Source organism: Zea mays, chromosome 7 (assembly GCF_902167145.1).
Source record: "Zea mays cultivar B73 chromosome 7, Zm-B73-REFERENCE-NAM-5.0, whole genome shotgun sequence".
Classification (NCBI taxonomy): Eukaryota; Viridiplantae; Streptophyta; class Magnoliopsida; order Poales; family Poaceae; genus Zea; species Zea mays.
The window spans coordinates 30,527,216-30,548,362 of record NC_050102.1 but is presented as its reverse complement, the minus strand read 5'-3'; the positions used below and the strand labels follow the sequence as shown (position 1 = coordinate 30,548,362).

The following is a 21,147-nucleotide window of genomic DNA, read 5'->3' as shown; positions in this document are numbered from 1 at the left end:
CATCCGCAGGGAGTCCGTTCTCTGACCCCAACCCCTTGAGTCCGCGTCGGCCGCAATATTAGACCCTATGCCCTTCCCTCGGTGTGACCCTATTCCTTAGTTCGTCGAAGCGCTCGAGAGCCCCAATCACCGCGCCTAAAACCGAGGGAGAGAAACCGTGCTGGCCGGAGCTTGGGCGCCACCATAGTGTTCCCATCGGGGAGTCATGGGGGGGGCTAGACTCGTCGCACCGCTCGTACCCACAGCCTAGCTGTGCGTAAGGGTGGTCCGGTCCGGACCGGATTGCTCGCCGGAATAGGAGGACATTGGCGGACCGCCGTGCGTCGTGGTCATCCCTACTGCTACCGCAATCACATTGTGGTTTATTTACTAATTATGATCTCTCATTTAATTGGTCATTTGCATCACATTGTGGTTTATTTACTAATTATGATCTCTCATTTATTTGGTTGGTATTTACTTATACTTAGTAACTACTAATAAAATTAGACCAATTTATTAAAAGCAATGCTTTGCCTTAACCATTATTTGTTGGTCAGCCTGACACTATACATGAGCCCCCCACTTTTGGTTAGCTCATGCACATTATTCCCCACACTTGCTGAGCGATGAACTTTTGTGAGCTCACTCTTGTGATAAAACTCTCCCCCACAGGTGAAGAGCGGGTAGCCTAGGAGGAAGACTACTACGAGGAGTTTGACGAGGTCTAGGAGTCGTCTCCCAGTCGACTTAATGGCGTCACGGAAATAATATTAGTTCACTTTATTAATTATTAGTTATTTTGTAAGACATTCTCATTATGTAATAATGCTTGTGACATTTATCTCTATACACTTCGTCATTGTATGTGTTGTTCTTCTTTGGCACACATATGAGATGCACCCGGGTTTACCCCTTAAATCCGGGTGTGACAGTAAATTTAATGCCTTATTCATTGTACGGAAAATTAGGAAACCAAGATGACGATCTAATTAGGATTAATATGACACTTAGTGGCGTGGGGAGCGATAGTCTGATCAAGGCCAAGGGTGTCAAGTCCGTTGAATTAATCATCGAGACAAAGACCCTCGTTGTTACTTTCTTCGTCGCCGAGGTAGAAGCGAATTATAGTTTGATATTAGGCAGAGATTGGATCCATGCAAATCAATGTATACATTCTACTTTGCACCAAATGTTGTTACAATGGGTAGGCGACGATGTAGAAAAGATACATGCTGATGCATTAGCTTGCATTGATATAGCTAACGCTCCTATACTTTGGACCTATTAGACCGCCACATGTCTCGTAGGGGTTTATTTTTATAGACAAGAAAGGCTTCATTCCTGTAATGCTAGAGCCAATGGAGAAACGGCTAAATCCTAAGTAAAGGTTAAATGGTGCATACATTCAAAGAGAACATGTCTCAGGTCGCGGACGGTCTAGCCACCAAGGCCGGACGGTCCGAGGTGGAACAGAGATGGTCGTAGAGCTCAGCCCTTCTCACGAATAGTCCGGTCATCTCATGGACAGTCCCGCGTCTAAGGTCAAACAGTCTGACTACTGCCAGCGAGTGCCACACCATAAGTTTGCTATCGCGAATGGTCCGGACCCTGAGGCCAGACAGTCTGCAGCTACATAGAGAGCATCCAACTCCTCTGAGGTAAGCACAATAGAGGAGTTCAGAGATCTCGACAAGTTAGGACAATGTTTACATCGATCGATCCTTTGAAGGACATTGACATAGGAGAGGGAAATACTCCAAGGCTGACCTTTGTAAACCAGACCCTAAAAGTCGATCATAGGGATTAAATGATTGGCTTATTAAAATAATATTCTGATAGCTTTGCTTGGAGCTATACTGAGATGTCAGGATTATGCCAAGAGCTAGTAGAGCATCGGTTGCCTATTAAATTCGGTTTTATGCCCTTTAAGAAGAGACTGAGATCATGTTGTCCGGACTTACTCCCCAGGATTAAGGACGAAATTCACCGACTCTTAGAAGCTAATTTTATTAGACATTACAGATACGCAGAGTGGGTCTTTAATATTGTGCCGATGGAGGAGTCTGGTAAGCTCAGAGTATGTATTGATTTCCACAATTTAAATAGAGCAACTCCTAAAGATGAATATCATATGCATGTAGTAAACATGTTAATTAATAATTGAAGCGCCCCAATCCTCTGGGACTCAAATGTGATACTATTACTATTCCCAGGAGGCTAGTAAACATATTTATACATCAAATGATTTCAGATCTGCTTAAACGAGACAAACCTATAAAGGTGGCGATCAACTTTAAGAGTTGGTCCACAACTCGGGACATATCATCAGAGTGGGGCTGAAGCAGCCCGATATATGTAGCGAAGCAAATCAACGGTCCAACAGCCACAGGCAAGGTTGGGAACAGGCGTAACTCTTACCCGATCTCCTTTTTCTGAAAAAAAGCAAGGGTGAGTACAAACGTACTCAGCAGCCCACCTTTACCCGCGGAATGGGGAAATCAGATATAATGCATGGAATATGTGCAGCTCAGGATATTTTGCAGAAATATTAATATTTTATGCAGGGTTGTTTTGTAAAACATTTTGTATTTTTCAAAGCGCATCCTCTCCCAAAGGAGCAGGAAGTTTTTTTTCAATATTAGAACAAAATCCCCTAGACTAAACCATCCAGGTATCTCAGCAGTTTTCCACCGGTTTTCATTTTCAAAAACAGCTACTGGACTTTCCGTCCACCATAGCTCACGGCTCGACCGCCGGACCTTTTAAAAACCACTTTTCTCAAACGCACCCTTTTTTGAAAACAAAACACTAATTGCCATACCACACCAGACTCGTCCATTCCTGTGGACACAGACTATTCGAATAGGTTTGAACTCTGCGCGGAGGGGTACACTTTACCCACTTGTCCGGTTTCTGCGATCTCACCGTCATGAGACCCGAATGCCGAATCTCTTTCTTTCCTCGCACGTCCTTACCTTAACGGTTATACTGGAAGGAGTCAGGCCACCGCCATGTCCAAACCGGACAAAACATTCCCCCTCCTTATCCTCCTGGTGCTCCCCAGCCTTCATAACCCTGGGGTTTGGACCGTACGAGTTCAGATTGAGTGACTGCCCATACAGTCTCGAGTAGTTGTACTTATCATGAGTACAGGTAGTGAAGGATGACAAACCGGTCCTTATGTGAGGGGACAATCCTTCTGCTCACACCTAAACTAGCTGAGCCATCACCTTAGGCCCTCCCCTAAACCAGGGAGTCCCTGATCATCCCTACTCAAAGGTGATAAGGGTGAAAACCCTTCATCATACACATTTTGAAAAGCATTTTCTTTTGAAAACTCACACCTTTTCTCAAATCATTTGTAACAAATATATCAAGGATTGGTTGCGGCAAGCGGCTGGGTGGCCATAATAACTTGTCTCAAAATCATATCATGCATAAAATAACAGGCTGAGGGTTGTGGTTGAAAAATCATAGGTAATTTATGCATCAAAGGGATCCAGTGAGCTTGTCGTGCTTATCCGGCGAAGGGGAAGGGAAGCTCGCGGAACTGGCTTCTAGCTCCACTACCTGGCGTAGACTTGCAGATCTGGCCTCCACGAGACGGCACGAACGCTCCGATAACTATGCAACATGAATAATCAAACATACAAACCAACAAGTATATCAACAGATATTTAGTATAGTGGTCAGAATAGCGATATATGGATGGGTAGAGTCTTGTGGTGTTGAGATACTACTAGTGGTGGAGCGGAGGTGCTTACCAGGAGGGTGGACTGGAGGCGAAGCGACACTATGCGTGTAGCTGGTAGAGCGAGGTAACTGAGTGGGTGGGAGTTTTCTTTGGCTGAGGGTGTTGAGTGTGTGTGGAGAGGGAGAGGGTAGCTGGGTGTATTTATAGTTGGGTGTATGTGGTGTAGCACAGTGAAGTTCACTGTTGGTGAGAATAGTGACGAATGAATCGTCTGGCTTATATGAACAGGAGAGTTATAGGCAGAATATGGTACAAGAGTATTTTGGGAGTTTTCTAGAACATGAACCATGCTTAAGGGATTACATGGTTGGATAGGGAATAGTTTGATAAGAATTTAGAAACAAGAATTATTGGAATCTGAGTTTGGAAGCCTGGTTCGAAGGAATCTCAAAGTTAAGCGTGCTCAACTTGGAGAAACCTGGGATGGGTGACCAGATGGGAAGTTCCCTACTGGAAGAAAATCACAGTCACCGGAGTTCGTATGACTGGAATATGGGTCTGGCTAGTCTTAGGTGGACCGAACAACATGATGGATGAGTAGTTGAATTTTGGGGTGATCGGATGATCGATGAATAGTAACGATAAATAGTAACAATGAATAGTGACGACAACAAGTTACCATAGATATCATCGATGAATAGTAACGATGATAAATAGTAACGGTGATGAATAGTGTCGGCGAATAGTAACAATGAATAGTAACGATAGTGAATAGTAACGATGAATAGTAATGGTGAATAGTGATGGTGAATAGTTCGTATGAACGAACAATGAATGATGAATAGTGGCGATGAATGAACGATGAACAGGAACTATGAACGAACGGACGAACGATCGAATGATCGGACGAACGAACGATCAGAATTTCGGCAGCATAACGGCAGGACAAAGATTATCTGGAAGAACGATGAATAGGGACTATGAACGAACGATGAATGATCGAATGATCGAACGAACGAGCGATCGGAATTTCGGCAGCATAACGGTAGGAAAAAGATTATTTGGACGAACGATCGAACGATCGGACGAACGGACGAACGAACCATGAACGATCGGATGAACGATCGAACGATCGGACGAACTAACAAACTAAGAACAGGGGGACGAACGATCGAAGAACGACCGAACGATCCTTGTGCTAGTGTGTGCTTGTGTGGGAGGTGGAGTGGGCGTGTGGGGGGGAGAGAGTTGCCATGAAATGGCTTGGGGTGGGATGAGAGGAGGCCCTTGCCCCTCTATTTATAGCCATGGTGGGAGATTAGGGGGAGGGATGAGAGGATTAGTGGGAGGATGAGAGGATTAGTGGGAGATTAGCATGGATTTGTCTTATATGAGTGTAATTAGCTTGTAGAGCTCGTCGTATGACACCGGAGGCATACGTATACGTATGAGCATGAGGAAAGTTATGAAGAAAATATTTGTAGGGACTTAAAAAATGATTCTGAAGGTATTTCTGAGGAGGAAAATACTTGGAGAGTTATCGGTGGAATATCTTGGCAATATTTCTAGAAAGAACTTGAGGGGGATTACTGGCGAAATATCTGGACAACATTTCTGGAAAGAATTTGAGGGTGATCATTGGGGAAATATTTGTAGGATATTTTGAGGAGGATTTTGGAGAGAATATAGACCACTATATTTTATTTGCTGATATCAACTCGCAAACAAACATTTTGAAACAAAATTTGAAATTCATTTTGAATTTAGAGCGAGTTTGAGAAAATTTCAAGATTTGAATTTTTAGGATGCTACAATAATGCACCAGGAAATAGAGTTATTAGCTTTCTTGATGGTAATACCAGATATAATCAAATTTTTATGGCCAAGGAAGATGCATCTAAAATGATCTTTATATGTCTAGGCTTTATTGGTTTATTTGAGTGGGTTGTCATGACTTTTGGTTTAAAAAATGCTAGTGCCACTTATCAAAGGGCTATAAATTTGATCTTTCATGAGTTGTTGGGAAACATTGTGGAGGTTTACATTGATGATATCGTAGTTAAATCAGCTGAATTTGATTCTTATATAGCTGATTTGCACAAGGCCTTTGATAAGATGTGTTGGTATGGTTTAAAAATGAACCTATGTAAATGTGCTTTTGAGGTGTCGGCTGGCAAATTTTTAGGATTCATTATTCATGAGCATTGCATAGAGATAGATCCTAACCGAATTAAACCCATTCAGAATGTGGGAGCCCCAACTTGCAAGCTTGAAATGCAGAAGTTTCTCGGTAAGGTAAATTATTTGCGGAGATTCATTTCTAACCTAGCCGGGAAGGTTTATGCTTTCACTCCTATTCTTCGGCTTAAAAATAATTGTTGGAGACTTGTTCTCAAATGCTATGAATTAAGAACAAGGCAACACAGAAATCGTTAAACGTTAAAGCCCTTCGTCCTCCGAAACATTATTTTCCTTAGGATATAATGAGTTTCGGATGAAGGTTATGAAGGATGCACCTTCGTCAGTATAATAAATAATGAAAAAATGGATTCATATAAAGTGTGAGAAATGACATAAATAGTTAAATATCATCATAAACTCATATCTATTTTTATTATTATAAAGATAACAACAAATTACAAGTGTACTTTCGGTTTGAAGGAAAGCAAAAGTACAAGTGTGACACAAAAATGAATGCCCAGTCAGCGTGAGTACTGTTCACCTATTTATAGGCATGGGTCGCAGCCCATGTAAAATTACATCCAGGTCCTTTGCTTTTGATAATAACTCTATAGTAATCCATCGAGGTCTAGATAGTCTTTTCCTCTTTAAGTCAGTTCCCTCTTTTCTACCATCATGCCGAAGCTCCCTTGCGCACAGTTTCGGCTCTGTTCCGTCCTTCGTTCTCTTTGTGTTTCTTCATACAGCAATTTTGACTTATCCGAAGGGTTCATGTCCGAAGGTACCTGTTCGTGTATTATACTCCAAAAACATTGTTAAATCTTGTTTTTGAGGGCCTTCGAAAGCCGAAGGCCCCCAACAGTAGCCCCTCGCAATATTAATTTGTTAAGATAATAAATTCAAATTGCGATATGGACGAAGGCCCTAAGCCGAAGGTCTGAAAAAACACCTTCCCTTTGCTAGAATAGCAACAGCCACTGGCAAGCGGGCCCTCCAGCGCACAATACACCAGGCGTATAAATAAGAGCGCACCACTAGCTCATTTGGCACGCTTTCTTGCCATCTGCCTTGCCTGCTCAAACAGCTCTTTGCTTAGACACGCTTGACCAGATTTTTTAAATTTTAAAGCTTCGGTTTTAGAGCACTTTTCTCAGCCTTTTCGAAGATGTCTGATGATAAGAAGGCTACCACTGAAACGAAGCTGAGCCTTTCTGAAGAGATGAATCTTGGCTTTATTGAATCGATAGCGAGGACAAATGCGGAGAAAATTGCTAGGGAGACTCTGGAAGGTTTGTCTGAAGATACCAGTGATAGTGACAACTACGATGTGGAGAGCGGCGGGGAAGACTCCGAAGATCGACCCTGGAGACCAAGCCATGCGGTTTTTGGAAAATCAATTATTAAACAAAGCCATCTTGACAACATGAGTGGGAAATACTTTCGGGATATGTCTGTTGTGAGGGCTGACGATGGAGAAAAAACTTGTCCTACCCCAGAGAAGAATGAAGTCGTGATCTTTCAGAGCTTTTTGAAGGCTGGGCTTCGGCTTCCTCTTAGCAGCTTCGTAGTCGAAGTTTTGAAGATATTTCAGATCTACCTTCACCAGATTACCCCCGAAGCTATTGTAAGAATGGGAATCTTCGTGTGGGCTTTAAGGAGTCAAGGCTTGGAACCAAATGCAAAAAGTTTTTGTAGCATGCACGAATTGTTGTATAAGACGAAGCCCTGGGGTAAGGAACAGTATCATAATAATTTCGGTTGTTATAGCTTCATTGCTCGTTCTAGCTCAAGCTCGCCAGCATCGACTTTCCGGAAGAGATGGCCGGGAGACTGGACAAAAGAGTGGTTTTATGTAAAGAATAATTTAAAGGAACGAGAAGACATCAAAGATATAATCATGCGCCCTATCTGGCAACGCTTCGGGCTCCATAAACCGAAGGTAGAAATTGACGAAGCGGCCGAAGAATGCCGCAAGGCTTTCGGATTAGTCTGCTCTTTCATTGGGACGAGGGATTTAGTTCAAGAGCACGTGGTCTACAGGATATAGCCGCTGCTAGCCAACTGGGAGATGCCAAAAGAGTCCATCAGCAATCCCCACGAAGGTGGTCTAGTTCGGCTAAAATATACCTTCAGATTCAGAGACCAGTTTATCGAGCCAGACGATGACTGGCTGAAAAGCGTCGAAGCTACAAGTGATGATCTGCTTGGGCTGTATTCCAGAGCAGAAGACAACGCATTATCTGCGGCCTTCGGGAACCGTCAAAAGAAGAGATTGAACAGAGTTTTCGATGCCATCGGGTTCATGTATCCCGACTACCGTTACCCGCCCCGGGGACAAAAAAGGAAAAGTGAAGATTCCGGGAAAGACGATGTTCCTGCGCCGAAGAGGAAAAGAGTGAAAATCCTTGCTCATCGACCACACTATATTGAACCGGCCGAAGTGCCTGATTTTGGCGGTGAGACCTCTTCGGCTACTGAAGGCAAAAAAACCTGTACCTGCGCAGAAAGCTGAAGAGCTGTCTGCAACACCGAAATCTGAAAGAACTGAAGAGTCGAAAGCTGAAGGGATAAAAATACCAGAGATTTTAAGCCCTTCGGCAGAAGCTGGAGTGCCACAAGTTCCTAAGGGTCCAGCTGTGACCCCCAAAAGGAAAAGGATGGTTAATGTTTTGGATGTACTGGAGACAATAAAGTCTTCAAGCTCTACACCGAAAAAAGTTGTCGAAGCTCGAAAAGCACAAATTGAAACAACAGCCTCTGGGGGCGAAACTACAAAGCACGAAGCTAAAATCAAAACTGGACCTTCAGAGTCTGCCAAAGAAAAATCCTCGAAAACCGAAGGAGAAAGTAGAAAGGAGACTTTAAAACAAATTCTGTCGGAAAAAACTCTTTCTTCAATTCCCGAAGCATTCTCCAAATTGCCTGATTATATTGTGCGACATGCTTCGGGCAAAATACTATTTGAAGAAGAAAAACGAGAAGCCCATCACTATGCCCAGAGATTAAAATATCCGAAAGGGGCGTTGATATTTAATGGTAGCGGAGAAGAGGACTTCTTGTACTGTCTCCCAGATAGCAAGGAGATCTCTGTCTGCCGGGAGATGGCGAGAAGCTTCGGATTCCCCACCTTGGAAGATGGGCTTTCAGTTTTGTCAAAAGATGAATTGGCCGACAGCCTAGCATATAACAGCTTAAAGGTGAGAAACTAAACTTTTTGCGTGGCTAAAAATTTGTGTGCTTATTTCTTAATATCACATTCCTTTTGCAGGGCCTTATTCTTAGCAACGCTCTAAGAGCGCAGAAAAACGCTGAAGACGAGGGATGCACCATGGCATTGAATAACCTTCGTTCCGAGGTGATTGAGCTAAGGAACGAAGGTCTTGAGAAAGACAAAATTTTACATTCATTGCTTAACAAAATAAAAGAGGACGAAGCTAATTCCAAGGCTCAAGCTGAAGCCCAGAACTGCAAAATTGAAAATCTTCAGAAACAGCTGGCTAAGGCAAACCTAAGGTGTGCAACTGCCGAAGCTAACCTTGAAGTCAGCGACTACTGGAAGAATCATTGGGAGAAAACAACTGTAGAGCTTCGGGCTTCAAAAGAAAAATGTTATGAAAAATCCATGAAATGTGTGGAAACAATTAAAAATAGCTTCACCAGCGCCGGCGCATTTTTGAATGAAAGCAACTTCGTATTGAGAGATCCCGAAGGTCCAATCGACTGGATCAACGGCGAGGCCGAACCTTTTGAAGAAATTTTGAGTGGCCGTGGGGACATATGCGCCTTCTCGGGTGCTAGAAGGATGGCTACTATTTTGGAGAGAAGAGGCTGCGATCATGTGAAATCCTTGGCGCAAACCGAGGCCACCTTAACTATTGAAGATGTAAAAGACCCCTCGGCCGAAGCAAGCTTGGTTGGTGGAAAATTTTTCACCGACATCTGGGAAAATGGCGGTCGGGAGATGGCTCAAGAAATCATAAGGAGAAGTGAAAAAGGTATTCACGATGCCAGAAAAGTGGCAGAGGCCGCTGAGAAAAGTGCGGATCTCGAGAGGCGAATAGGTATTGACTACTAACTTTTTGACTTTATGTTGTAATCTTGTGACTTCGGACTTATTTACACTTTGCAATACAGCCTTACAAACTCCTCCCCCAGAGCCCGCCGAGCCATTGGCGGACCCCAAAGCAAAGGGGGATGATGAGATTAGAAAAATGGCCGAAGCTATTATGGATAAAGTTGTTGATCAACTACTAAACGAAGCTGCAGAAGTAGTTTTATGAGAAGATTAGCTATTATTGAAAAGCCATTTGGAATGTAACATTTGCTGGACAATATGTATAATATTTTGTAATTTTGAATGTAATATATAAGCTGTTTATGATTCAACTCTTTACGATGCATGAAACTTTACGTACATACCGTTTTTGAGCCTTCGGCGAAAAAACACCTTCCCTTCTTTTCATGTTTCGTAAAGAATATCCATATTCCGTAAAATATTACGGTTTCCGAAAAACATTTATGCCTTGTGAACAATAGATCTCCTTTTCATATCAAAGTGACGAAGCTGTATTTCTTAAAAACCTATTTTGTGCCTTGGCACCTCTTCGAAACGATCTCCGAAGCTCAATAATGTAGGTCAACATTATGTACCTTTCCAAAGATCCATGTTGCACCCCCTTCTTGTGCTATTGATGCAATATGATGTATGATGCTATGCTATGCACGTGATGTAATGATGTAATGATATGCAAAGTGAAATTCGTGTCGAAGGCCTACACACATTGCCCAGTGGAAGACATAATCTTTTGGTCATTTTTTGGTAAATCAGCGTTGACTTTTCGCTGTAAGCCTCCCTTAGAAGCTTCTTCGCCTTCTATTTCGGCGGTATCAGCGTTTATTTTTCGCTGTAAGCCTCCCTTAGGAGCTTCTTCGCCTTCTATTTCGGCGGTATCAACGTTTATTTTTCGCTGTAAGCTCTACATTCCCTTTGGAACGACTTTTGAGCAGGAAACTTACGCTGTGTTCCCTTTAGAACGACTTTTGTTGCTTCGACAATAATTTGTAATGCATTCCTTCATCAAAACCTTTAGAACTTCGTCAATGTTTGAAGAAGATATATTCATCATGATAATGACAAAGCTATTACAGGAAATTGAAAACAACAAAAGAAATGAATTTTCAATGCTTGTTCTTTATTGAAAAGGTGAATGATAACAAATGTAAAGGCTGTTTCTGAGGTAGGATATATCTTAGTAAATGTGCTTTGATTCTGGCACAGTACTATTGACTGTGCGAGCTTCGGACTGCTCCCTAAAGTCCCTCTGCTGGTGACTGTGCTGGCTCCCTTCTGGCTGCTGGCCTTGGGGATAAGCGGGTTGCATTGGTGGTGGAGGTGGAGGTTGTTGCCAAGATGCCTGAGGTTGGCTTGCCGAAGCAACACAAGTTGTAGGATGGTTGCCCACATATTCTGGAATGTATGGTGAGTGGTACGAAGCAGTATGCATGACTTGCTTCGGCTGACTTTGTTGGGCTGCAGCTTCTGCTATCTCTTTCTGTTTTTGAATGGTGACATGGCACATCCTGGTGGTATGGCCCTTGTCCTCTCCACAGAATATGCAGTAAATTTTCCTAGGCTGATTCCCAAACCTTCCTCCGAAGCCCCTAGCGCCTCTGCCCCTTGGAGCTGGGGGCCGAGGATAGCTCTGTTGCTGCCCCGAAGCCTGAGAGGGATGCTGCGGCCCTTGTTACTGACTTCCCCTATCGTCATTCTGAGTAGAATGGATAGACCTAAACGTGCCTAGGGTGGATTCTCCCTCCAAAGCCCCTAGTCATTTTGGAGAACCTATAAGCTTCTTCCCTCCTTTGTCGAAAGTCATTATCTGCTCTGATGTATTCGTCCATCTTCTGAAGCAGCTTCTCCAGGGTCTGAGGGGGTTTCCTGGCGAAGTATTGGGCTGTAGGTCCTGGCCGAAGCCCCTTAATCATGGCCTCAATAACAATCTCATTAGGCACCGTTGGCGCCTGTGCCCTTAGTCGTAAAAACCTTCAGACATACGCCTGAAGGTATTCTTCATGATCCTGAGTGCACTGGAACAAAGCTTGAGCAGTGACCGGTTTTGTCTGAAACCCTTGAAAGCTAGTAATAAGCATATCCTTCAGCTTTTGCCACGATGTGATTGTTCCTGGCCGAAGAGAAGAGTACCAGGTCTGGGCAACATTTTTGACTGCCATGACGAAGGATTTCGCCATGACTGCAGTGTTGCCACCATATGAAGATATGGTTGCTTCATAGCTCATCAGGAATTGCTTCGGGTCTGAGTGTCCGTCATACATTGGGAGCTGGGGTGGTTTGTAAGATGGAGGCCAAGGTGTAGCCTGCAGTTCAGCTGACAGAGGAGAAGCATCATCAAAAGCAAAATTTCCATGATGGAAATCATCATACCAGTCATCCTCGTTGACGAAGCCTTCTTGGTGAAGCTCTCTGTACTGGGGCCTCCGGTTCTGTTCATCTTGCGTGAGATGACGAACTTCTTCAGAGGCTTTGTCTATCTGCCTTTGCAGATCAGCTAGCCGAGCCATCTTTTCTTTCTTCCTTTGCACTTGCTGATGCATCATCTCCATATTCCTGATTTCTTGGTCCAAATCGTCCTCCTAAAGCGTTGGACTGGTGGCCTTCCTCTTCTGGCTTCGGGCTTCCCGAAGAGAAAGAGTCTCCTGGTTCGGGTCTAGTGGCTGCAGAGTAGCAGCCCCTGTTGCTGAAGCTTTCTTTGGCGGCATGATGAAGGTCGATGTTTGTCGAATGGTGGTCAAAAAGGGTTCGAGCCCCACAGTGGGCGCCAATGTTGGAGACTTGTTCTCAAATGCTATGAATTAAGAACAAGGCAACACAGAAATCGTTAAACGTTAAAGCCCTTCGTCCTCCGAAACATTATTTCCCTTAGGATATAATGAGTTTCGGACGAAGGTTATGAAGGATGCACCTTCGTCAGTATAATAAATAATGAAAAAAGGGATTCATATAAAGTATGAGAAATGACATAAATAGTTAAATATCATCATAAACTCATATCTATTTTTATTATTATAAAGATAACAACAAATTACAAGTGTACCTTCGGTTTGAAGGAAAGCAAAAGTACAAGCGTGACGCAAAAATGAATGCCCAGTCAGCGTGAACAGTACGGGAGTACTGTTCACCTATTTATAGGCATGGGTCGCAGCCCATGTAAAATTACATCCAGGTCCTTTGCTTTTGATAATAACTCTATAGTAATCCATCGAGGTCTAGATAGTCTTTTCCTCTTTAAGTCGGTTCCCTCTTTTCTACCATCATGCCGAAGCTCCCTTGCGCACAGCTTCGGCTCTGTTCCGTCCTTCGTTCTCTTTGTGTTTCTTCATATAGCAATTTTGACTTATCCGAAGGGTTCATGTCCGAAGGTACCTGTTCGTGTATTATACTCCAAAAACATTGTTAAATCTTGTTTTTGAGGACCTTCGAAAGCCGAAGGCCCCCAACAATAATGCTGGTTTTACTTAAGGGCAGGACAACAGGCAGTTTTGATCTTATGAAAAAACTATTTGTCTTCGGCTCTAGTACTAAAAGCACCACAAATTGGAATTCCATTCAGGTTATAGATTGCAGCCAAAGATAAGGTTATCAGAGCTGTTCTGACTCAAGAGACCAAAGGAAAGGAGCATGTTGTAACCTACTTAAGCCGAAGACTGGTGGATGCTGAAACTAGGTACTCCTTTGTTGTGAAATTATGTTTATTCTTGTTTTATGCTTGCACCAAGCTCAGGTGTTATCTATTGTCTAGTCCTTGCACTGTTTCTTGTCAAACTGATATGATTAAATACATGTCGCAAAACCCAATCATGAGTGGTAGAATTGGTAAATGGGCTTATGCACTTGTAGAATATGATTTGGCTTATGAATCACTGAAATCTATGAAAGGCCAGGTTGTAGCTGATTTTATATAGAATATCGGGTTGATGATACTCATCAACTAGACATGTCATACATCACTATTACTCTCTAGACTTTTTATTTTGATGGATCGGTTTGTAATGAAGGGTAAGGGATTGGCATTGTGCTTATTTCACCAAGTAATGCCTCTTTTGACTTCTCTAGCCGATTGAAAACTTATTGCACTAACAATCAAGTCGAATATGAAGCTCTCTTATTTGGTTTAGAACTTTTATATTATATGAGAGTGAAGCATGTGAAGGTATTTGATGATTCTCAGCTAGTTATCCATCAGATTTTAGAGGAGTATCAATGTTTAGATGGTACTTTAAATAGTTATCTTGAAAAACGTTGGGACATAATCCGCTCTTTCGATGAATTTGATATTCGACATATATCCAAAGCTGAGAATTGCATAGCTAATAACTTGACACAAGATGCATCAAGTTATTAGATAAAGTGAGGGAATTTCACAACTCTGAAAGTCCGATAACTGGTGATGTGCTAAGTTCCCAGGTTGCGGACCGTTCAGGCTACATAGTTGAACCGTTCGTTGTGGGCTCAAACTGTCCGGGCAAGGAGTCCAGACCGTCCGACGATACCAAAAACATCACATTGATTAATTCGGCTAACAAAATAGCCTATACGATTGATTGGAGAACACCTATAATTAATTACCTATGTAATCCTAGTGGTAGGGCTGTAACACCCCGTCCAATCCCTGGACCGGCGATACTTACTCCTGGCAGCTCTCTAGGATCATATATTGTCCCCACAGACCAACACGAGTCTTTTATGCGCACATTGTCATCACTCATGCGCACCCGAGAAAACTTCCCTGTCGGTCACCCATCCTAAATTGCTCCAAGCCAAGCACGATTAATTTTGAGGTTCTTTCGAGATAGACTTCCAAAAAAGAAGATGCACCTTGTTGGTATGGATACTCTATTAATTCTATTGAGCCTTGGGACAGGATATCACCATCCCAGGGGCCAGGATATCACAATCCACCCCCCTTGGAAGACCGATGTCCTCGTCGGTCAACCCCAATCTAGGAACCTCCCCTCTTAGCCACGTCTGTGTGTCTAGTGTCGTCATATGCCATGCCATGTGACCACTCTAGACCCACATGCGCCATATACCCGAACCCCCTAACCCACACACGCCCGTGAAACCGCGATGGTCGGCTCTGATACCACTTGTAACACCCCGTCCAATCCCTAGACTGGCAGTACTTACTCCTGGCAGCACTCTAGGATCATATATTATCCCCACATACCAACACGAGTCTTTTGTGCGCACTTTGTCCTCACTCGTGCGCACCCGAGAAAACTTCTCGGTCGGTCACCCATCCCAAATTGCTCCAAGCCAAGCACACTTAACTTGGAGGTTCTTTCGAGATAGGCTTCCAAAAAAGAAGATGCACCTTGTTGGTATGGATACTCTATTAATTCTATTAAGTCTTGGGCCAGGATATCACCATCCCAGGGGCCAGGATATCACAAGGGCAGACATGAATGTTTGGCGTACAACTTTCAAGTGTATTTTAATTGATAATGAACTTTACCGCCAGACTATGGGTGATGTATTACTTAAATGCTTGGGCCCTGATGATGCTATGTTAGCTATGGTTGAAGTACATGAAGGGATTTGTGGTACTCATCAATCGACGCCAAAGATGAAGTGGCTGTTGAGAAGATCTGGTTTATATTGGTCCAACATGATAGCGGATTGTTTCAAGTACTACAAAGTATGCCAAGTGTGTCAGAAATTCGGCAATCTACAACTAGTTCCTGCAACCGAAATACATCATATTATCGATCCTTAGCCCTTCAGGGGTGGGGATTAGACTTCGTAGGAGAAATTCATCCTTCATCATCAAAAGGACATCGGTTTGTGTTGGTCGCCACAGATTATTTTACCAAATGGGCTGAAGTCGTTGCTCTGAAGAATATGACACATAGAGAGGTAATTGAGTTTATAACTGAGTATATCATTCATAGATTCGAAATTCTTCTGACTTTGACTACAGACCAAGGACTCCTTTTATGTCAAATGAGGTACGTGAGTTTGTTGAATCATATAAGACCAAATTGCTCAATTCATCTCTGTATTATGGTCAGGCCAATGGACTGGTCGAGTCTAGTAATAGGACATTGATTAGCCTTATAAAGAAGAAGATATCTAGTCATTCAAAGCATTGGCATAAGGTTTTATATTTATCTTAGGCTTTGTAGGCTCATAGAATATCTAAACACAGTGCTACTAAAGTTTCTCCTTTGAGCTTGTTTATGGATAGAAAGTTGTTTTGCCTATGGAGATAAGCCTAAATGCTGTCAGGTTTGCCAGGCAGAATGATCTAGCTGTCGGTGATTATTATAATTTATGATGGACAATATTGGTGAAGTGACCGACAAGAGATTAGTGGCTCTAGAAGGGATCGAGAAAGACAAGATTATGGTTGCCAAATCTTACAACAAGAATTCAATGCTAAGTCATTCCAGGTAGGAGACCTGGTGTGGAAGATCGTCTTGCCGCTAAGAAGCAGGAACCAGAAATTCAGAAAATAGTCACCAAGCTAGGAAGGCCCATACAGGATCACATAGGTAATAGCTGGCAATGCCTACATGCTACAAACTTTGCAAGGTGAGGACCTACCCAAGGCGCTAAATGGTCGTTTCTTGAAGCATATCATCGTAGTATGTGGCAAGACGCTTGGGAAAGCCGATGTTGTCACATCGAGTTGATTCCAGCCTGCATCAGTGCTTTTGGTTCGCTCAGCTTCCCCAAAAGGCACGGGGGCATGTGTTGAGCACCATTTGTGGCACTGGGCTTCGTCGGACGGTCTGGTCCTAAGGCCCGGACGGTCCACAATAGGATTAGATCAGACAGTTAAGCTCCTTTCTTCTCGCGTGTTTATCCCTCTAAACTCGTGGGAGCTATTGGAGAACGCCTAGGAAAGGGTCCATACCTCTCCTTATATATTTGAAGGGTACTGACGATTGAGAACACAACAATCGAACCAATTAATTAATTTATCATTCCTTCACTTTTTATGCCCTCGGAGTAGCAGTAACTTAGCCTTCTCATCTTTATTTTCACCTCTCTTCGGCTTCACGTCGTCTAAAGGTGTCTTGGGTGGTATGTTAATCCCAAGATAAACCCTATGATCTCTTCTTCGTGATGGGGTCCCTTTCGGGAGGTTAGATCCAGGTGCTGTTGGCGAACGCCACCGCCTCTGCGCACCCGTGGACCGTCCGGCTTCGGCGTAGACAAGATCCCGCTCCTGTCACAGGTCGCGGACTATCCACGCCTGAGCAGAAAGCACCGATGACGGTACACCTGGCTAGATTGGTGTCTAGATCGGTACCAACAACGAGTAAAAGACACCAGTAATTCTCTTCTTGTTCACTCACTATGGTCTCATATTCCAATGATTTTTGGGGCGTCAAATCCAACCCTGAGCATGCGAAGAGCCAACCCATGCATTTGCAGTGAATCATGTATGCATCAGCGGCGGAAGCAGCAGCAGCACGATTTGGGGCTGGGTAGCTTGAAGCTGCTGCAGCACTTGGGCGCCCTGCAGCATTTGGGCGCTTTGATCCTCCACCACCCGCACCGCCGCTGGTGCGCGTGCCGGTCGCCGGCGCCGTTCCTCTTCTCGGCGTGGACGAGCCTCTTGAGCTCGGCCTTGGTCTTCTTCAGCCGGGCCTCGTACTCCTTTTTCCACGTGGCGAACTGGCTCTTGAGCGTCTTGAGCTCCTCCACCGACCTGGCGCTGCCAGGAGTGGACGACGACGTCGGCAGCCTGCTGGCCTCCGCCACCGCGCGCGCGTTGTGCTCGAACGCCTCCCTCCCCGTCTGGAACTCCCTGGCCAGCTGGTTCACTACCGGCTCCGCCAGTGTCGTCCTCTCGCTCTCGTCGGCAGCGGCGGGCTCGGAACCGCGCTGCTGGCGCCTCACTGACGATGGCTGAGACGACGGCGGAAGGCCTCCACGAGATGATCCCTGGATGTGCCTCGTCGATCCATCTCTCCTTACGCTTACGCCAGCGGTCTGGCTGTGACTGTGAGCCATCTGCATGCAGCTCCACGGTGGTTAGTATATATGCACGATGCATGCATGCATGGACGAAGAAAGAATTGAAAGCAAAAGTTTTGTATTGCACTTGTACCTGTAACGAAGTGATCTGCCTCTCCACAGATTTCATCCTGACCTCGCATTCCGAGAGCCGGGATTCGTAGTGCTGCACCTGCCGTTGCAGCGTGGCGATGAGCTGCTCTTTCTGCCTCATCTCCTCGTCTTTCTGCTTCACCTCCTCCTCTGCCTTGGCCGCCCGTCTTTCCAGCTCCCGACCGACCAGACATTTCTCCTCATCGTCTTCCTGAAACATACACATCCACACGTACCAAACCACCATTAATATATTTCCTTCCAAACCATCTTCTCAAGCCGACGATGATGTTTCAAAAGGAAAAAAAAGGGGGGGATGGTTAATTCGTGGCACACCTGCGTTGGCTGCGGTACCGGGGATGGCCGGTGGATCCACGGAGCCGCTGCTGTGCCGCCGGGCCTATGCAGCGCCGGGAGTCTGCCTCGCCCCGTCGGGCGGCTGGGCAGCGCCGGTGGCGGCTCCTCTTCTTTGGGCTTGCTGCTGGCTTCTTCCGGCTTGCCTATCCCTCGCTGCATGAGCGCGTCCAGCATCACCTCCATGGAGCTCAGCGCCGAGGACAGCGACGCGGCCATCGCGCATGGTAGTAGTGGCGACCAAACAATGCAGGTCTCTCTCTCACACACACGCTTGTCTTGCAAAACCTTGGAACCCTTGTTTGAGCACGCTGCAGGGGTAAAAAATTACAAAAAAACGAATCGGCGTAAACAGGCAATAATGCCGGTCGATGAAGAACCCACCTGGAAGCTACCTTGATTGATCCGAAACCAGTTCTTGCTCGATTTAAGATTCACGATCCGAACCAGATGATTGTAGACCGATCGACGTCGCGACAACAATAATAATAATAATCTGAGGTTGTTGAATTGCGGAGGAAGAACAGGGATCGCGGCGCCGATCGGGGAAGGGGAGGAACCGCGGGAAACCAGCAGGCCGGCCGCCGCGGGATATCAAGGACCCCGCGCGCCAGCGCGGCCTGATGCCGCGCGCGGCGTTGGAACTGGCGTCGGTTTCCTGCCTGCCTGTAACATTTCAGACACTGCTTGCCCGTATTAGCATGGTGGTTAGGTCTGTGCGCGTCCCGGGTGCTGCCTGCCCTTTCCAGACAAGCTTGGCTGGCTCGCCGTGTTGCAAGGGATGCCGTTATATTCGAGCTCTGGGCTGCCGTACTCACTACTGTCACGAATTTGGACATTAATCTGGTGTAAATATCATCAAGGTACCTGTCTTCATTTGTTAGGTTGATACAAATAGTGTGTTCTTAATATTATTTTTTTGTTTTTTAAGGTGGTGCCCTCGGTTTTGTTGTCAACCGAGGGGGAGAGGGTCGCTCACCTGGTTAGTTGTATTGTCAATGTGGTCACTGGGAAATGGATCTTTAAGCACAAGAGTGTGGTATAATCAAGTGTGACACGTATGATGACTCATATTACAGATGTCACGTCTTTATTATATAATAAAGAGTTTATACAAAATAACTAAATAAATTACATCATATGGTGACAACAATCCTCCACCATCATAGTTGACTAAGAGACGACAGACTAGACCTCTCCGAACTCATCGTAGCATCCTTCATGCTCCTTCAGCGGTACCTGTTCTTACCCTAGTGTGATTATAGCAAGGGTAAGCTCTCATACGGACATCGCTTAGCAAGTGTGGGGAATAATGTGAATGACCTTAGTTACGGTGGGGACTCATGTGTAGTGTAAAGCTTACCAAGAAAAGTGGTTAAGGTTGATCATTGCTTTTAATAAGTTGATCAAAATTTTATTAGCAATTACTAAGTATAAGTAGATACCAACCCAATTAAATAAGAGATCACAATTAAGAATTCCCATAATGCAATGCAATGCAATGAATAACAGGTTAAGTTTAGTTCCATCAATTAATCATGCGAGAGTCCTGAACCGCTCATGACCGTGAGCACGACTGATATACCAGTTTTATACTCTGCAGAGGTTGCACATGTTTATCCACAAGACATGCTCCCTTTTCCATATCGGGTTGATCGGACTTTTAAACACTTTCAAGGTGAGTCGACGAGGGTACACTATGAGGCCTTTACTAAGTTCCACTAGTTCGAGAAAAACCACTACGGTACCAACACGAAGGAAGCATAGGCATTTTTCCATGGTCTGTAACCCCATCGCAGTAATTACAGCCAGCACTATACTCTGCAGCGACGCCTCCCCGATTGCCTCTTTTGGGTAAGGTAATCCTTCACTAGTTTTCTTAATTAATTGGCCAAGAGCGTCTCATTCCACTCTTATGGTAGCACTGTTTTCCTAGATTAAGCTCTATGTTCCAATTAACAAAATGATCATATCATATATAACAAATAATAATAAATCCAACTATATTAATAAGGCATGATCATGATTATAACACCCAAAACCAGATAGACCAATATAAAAAATATCCAATAATTCATTTGTATGCAAGGTATAGGGTAAACAAAACAAGGTAACATATTAGGCTCACAGTATTAGGTCAAAGAATGTGATCAATGACACAACTTGCCTTTTACTTGCGATTCCATTCCAAGTACTTCACCAAGTTGGTCTTCAGATTCCTCGTCATCTCGCATCTATGCATAGCAATACATACATATAGGCAAAGAATAGATAAAAATAACATTACACTAAAGATGGAAACAAACCACACAATAATATTATACACGTCGCTACGAGAACGTAGGTTTGAGAACCACTAAAATCAGAGTTAAAACGGGTTAGTTATGGATTTTCTAAGTTTCTAGATTTAGTTTTATACCAAAAATCAATTTTCAAATTTAATCTCATAATTAACAAAAGGTTTTGGACTTCGGGTACTATTTCTATAACGCTCGAGGGCGCCTGTGTGAATTTTAGCACCTAAAATAAATCTATACTCTATACTATACTTAAAGCACTAGTTTCAATGATCGTCCAACGTCATATTTTTACAAATAACCCCTCACATCTATCTCAAATTAACCTCGGATGGTTAAATTAATGTAAAATATTTAAAAAAGTGGTGTAGGAGGTGTGGTTTGAACCTAAGTCCTAATGAAAGAAGGATGAGAGACACTAAATGAAGTCATCTAAGCAGTAGAACAGCATGGTCAATTGTTTTTAATATTGAATATAAATTGTACATATGTATATGCGA

General features: G+C 44.0%; 1 protein-coding gene across 2 annotated transcripts; it reads right to left on the bottom strand.

The window, feature by feature from the left end:
• Positions 1-17,203: 17,203 nt before the first annotated feature.
• Positions 17,204-19,018, bottom strand: LOC100191366 (uncharacterized). 2 transcript variants are annotated; one of them, XM_008652559.2, is made up of 4 exons: positions 18,746-19,018; positions 18,333-18,661; positions 17,998-18,207; positions 17,204-17,900 (listed from the first exon to the last, which is right to left on the bottom strand). In XM_008652559.2, the coding sequence occupies exons 2-4, from the start codon at positions 18,567-18,569 to the stop codon at positions 17,334-17,336; spliced, it is 1,014 nt and encodes a 337-aa protein (XP_008650781.1). In that variant the 5' UTR covers positions 18,570-18,661; positions 18,746-19,018; the 3' UTR covers positions 17,204-17,333. The 2 variants fall into 2 exon arrangements, with proteins under 2 accessions (XP_008650781.1, NP_001130272.1); NM_001136800.1 differs by having other exon boundaries at positions 17,206-17,900; positions 18,735-19,009.
• Positions 19,019-21,147: the final 2,129 nt, after the last annotated feature.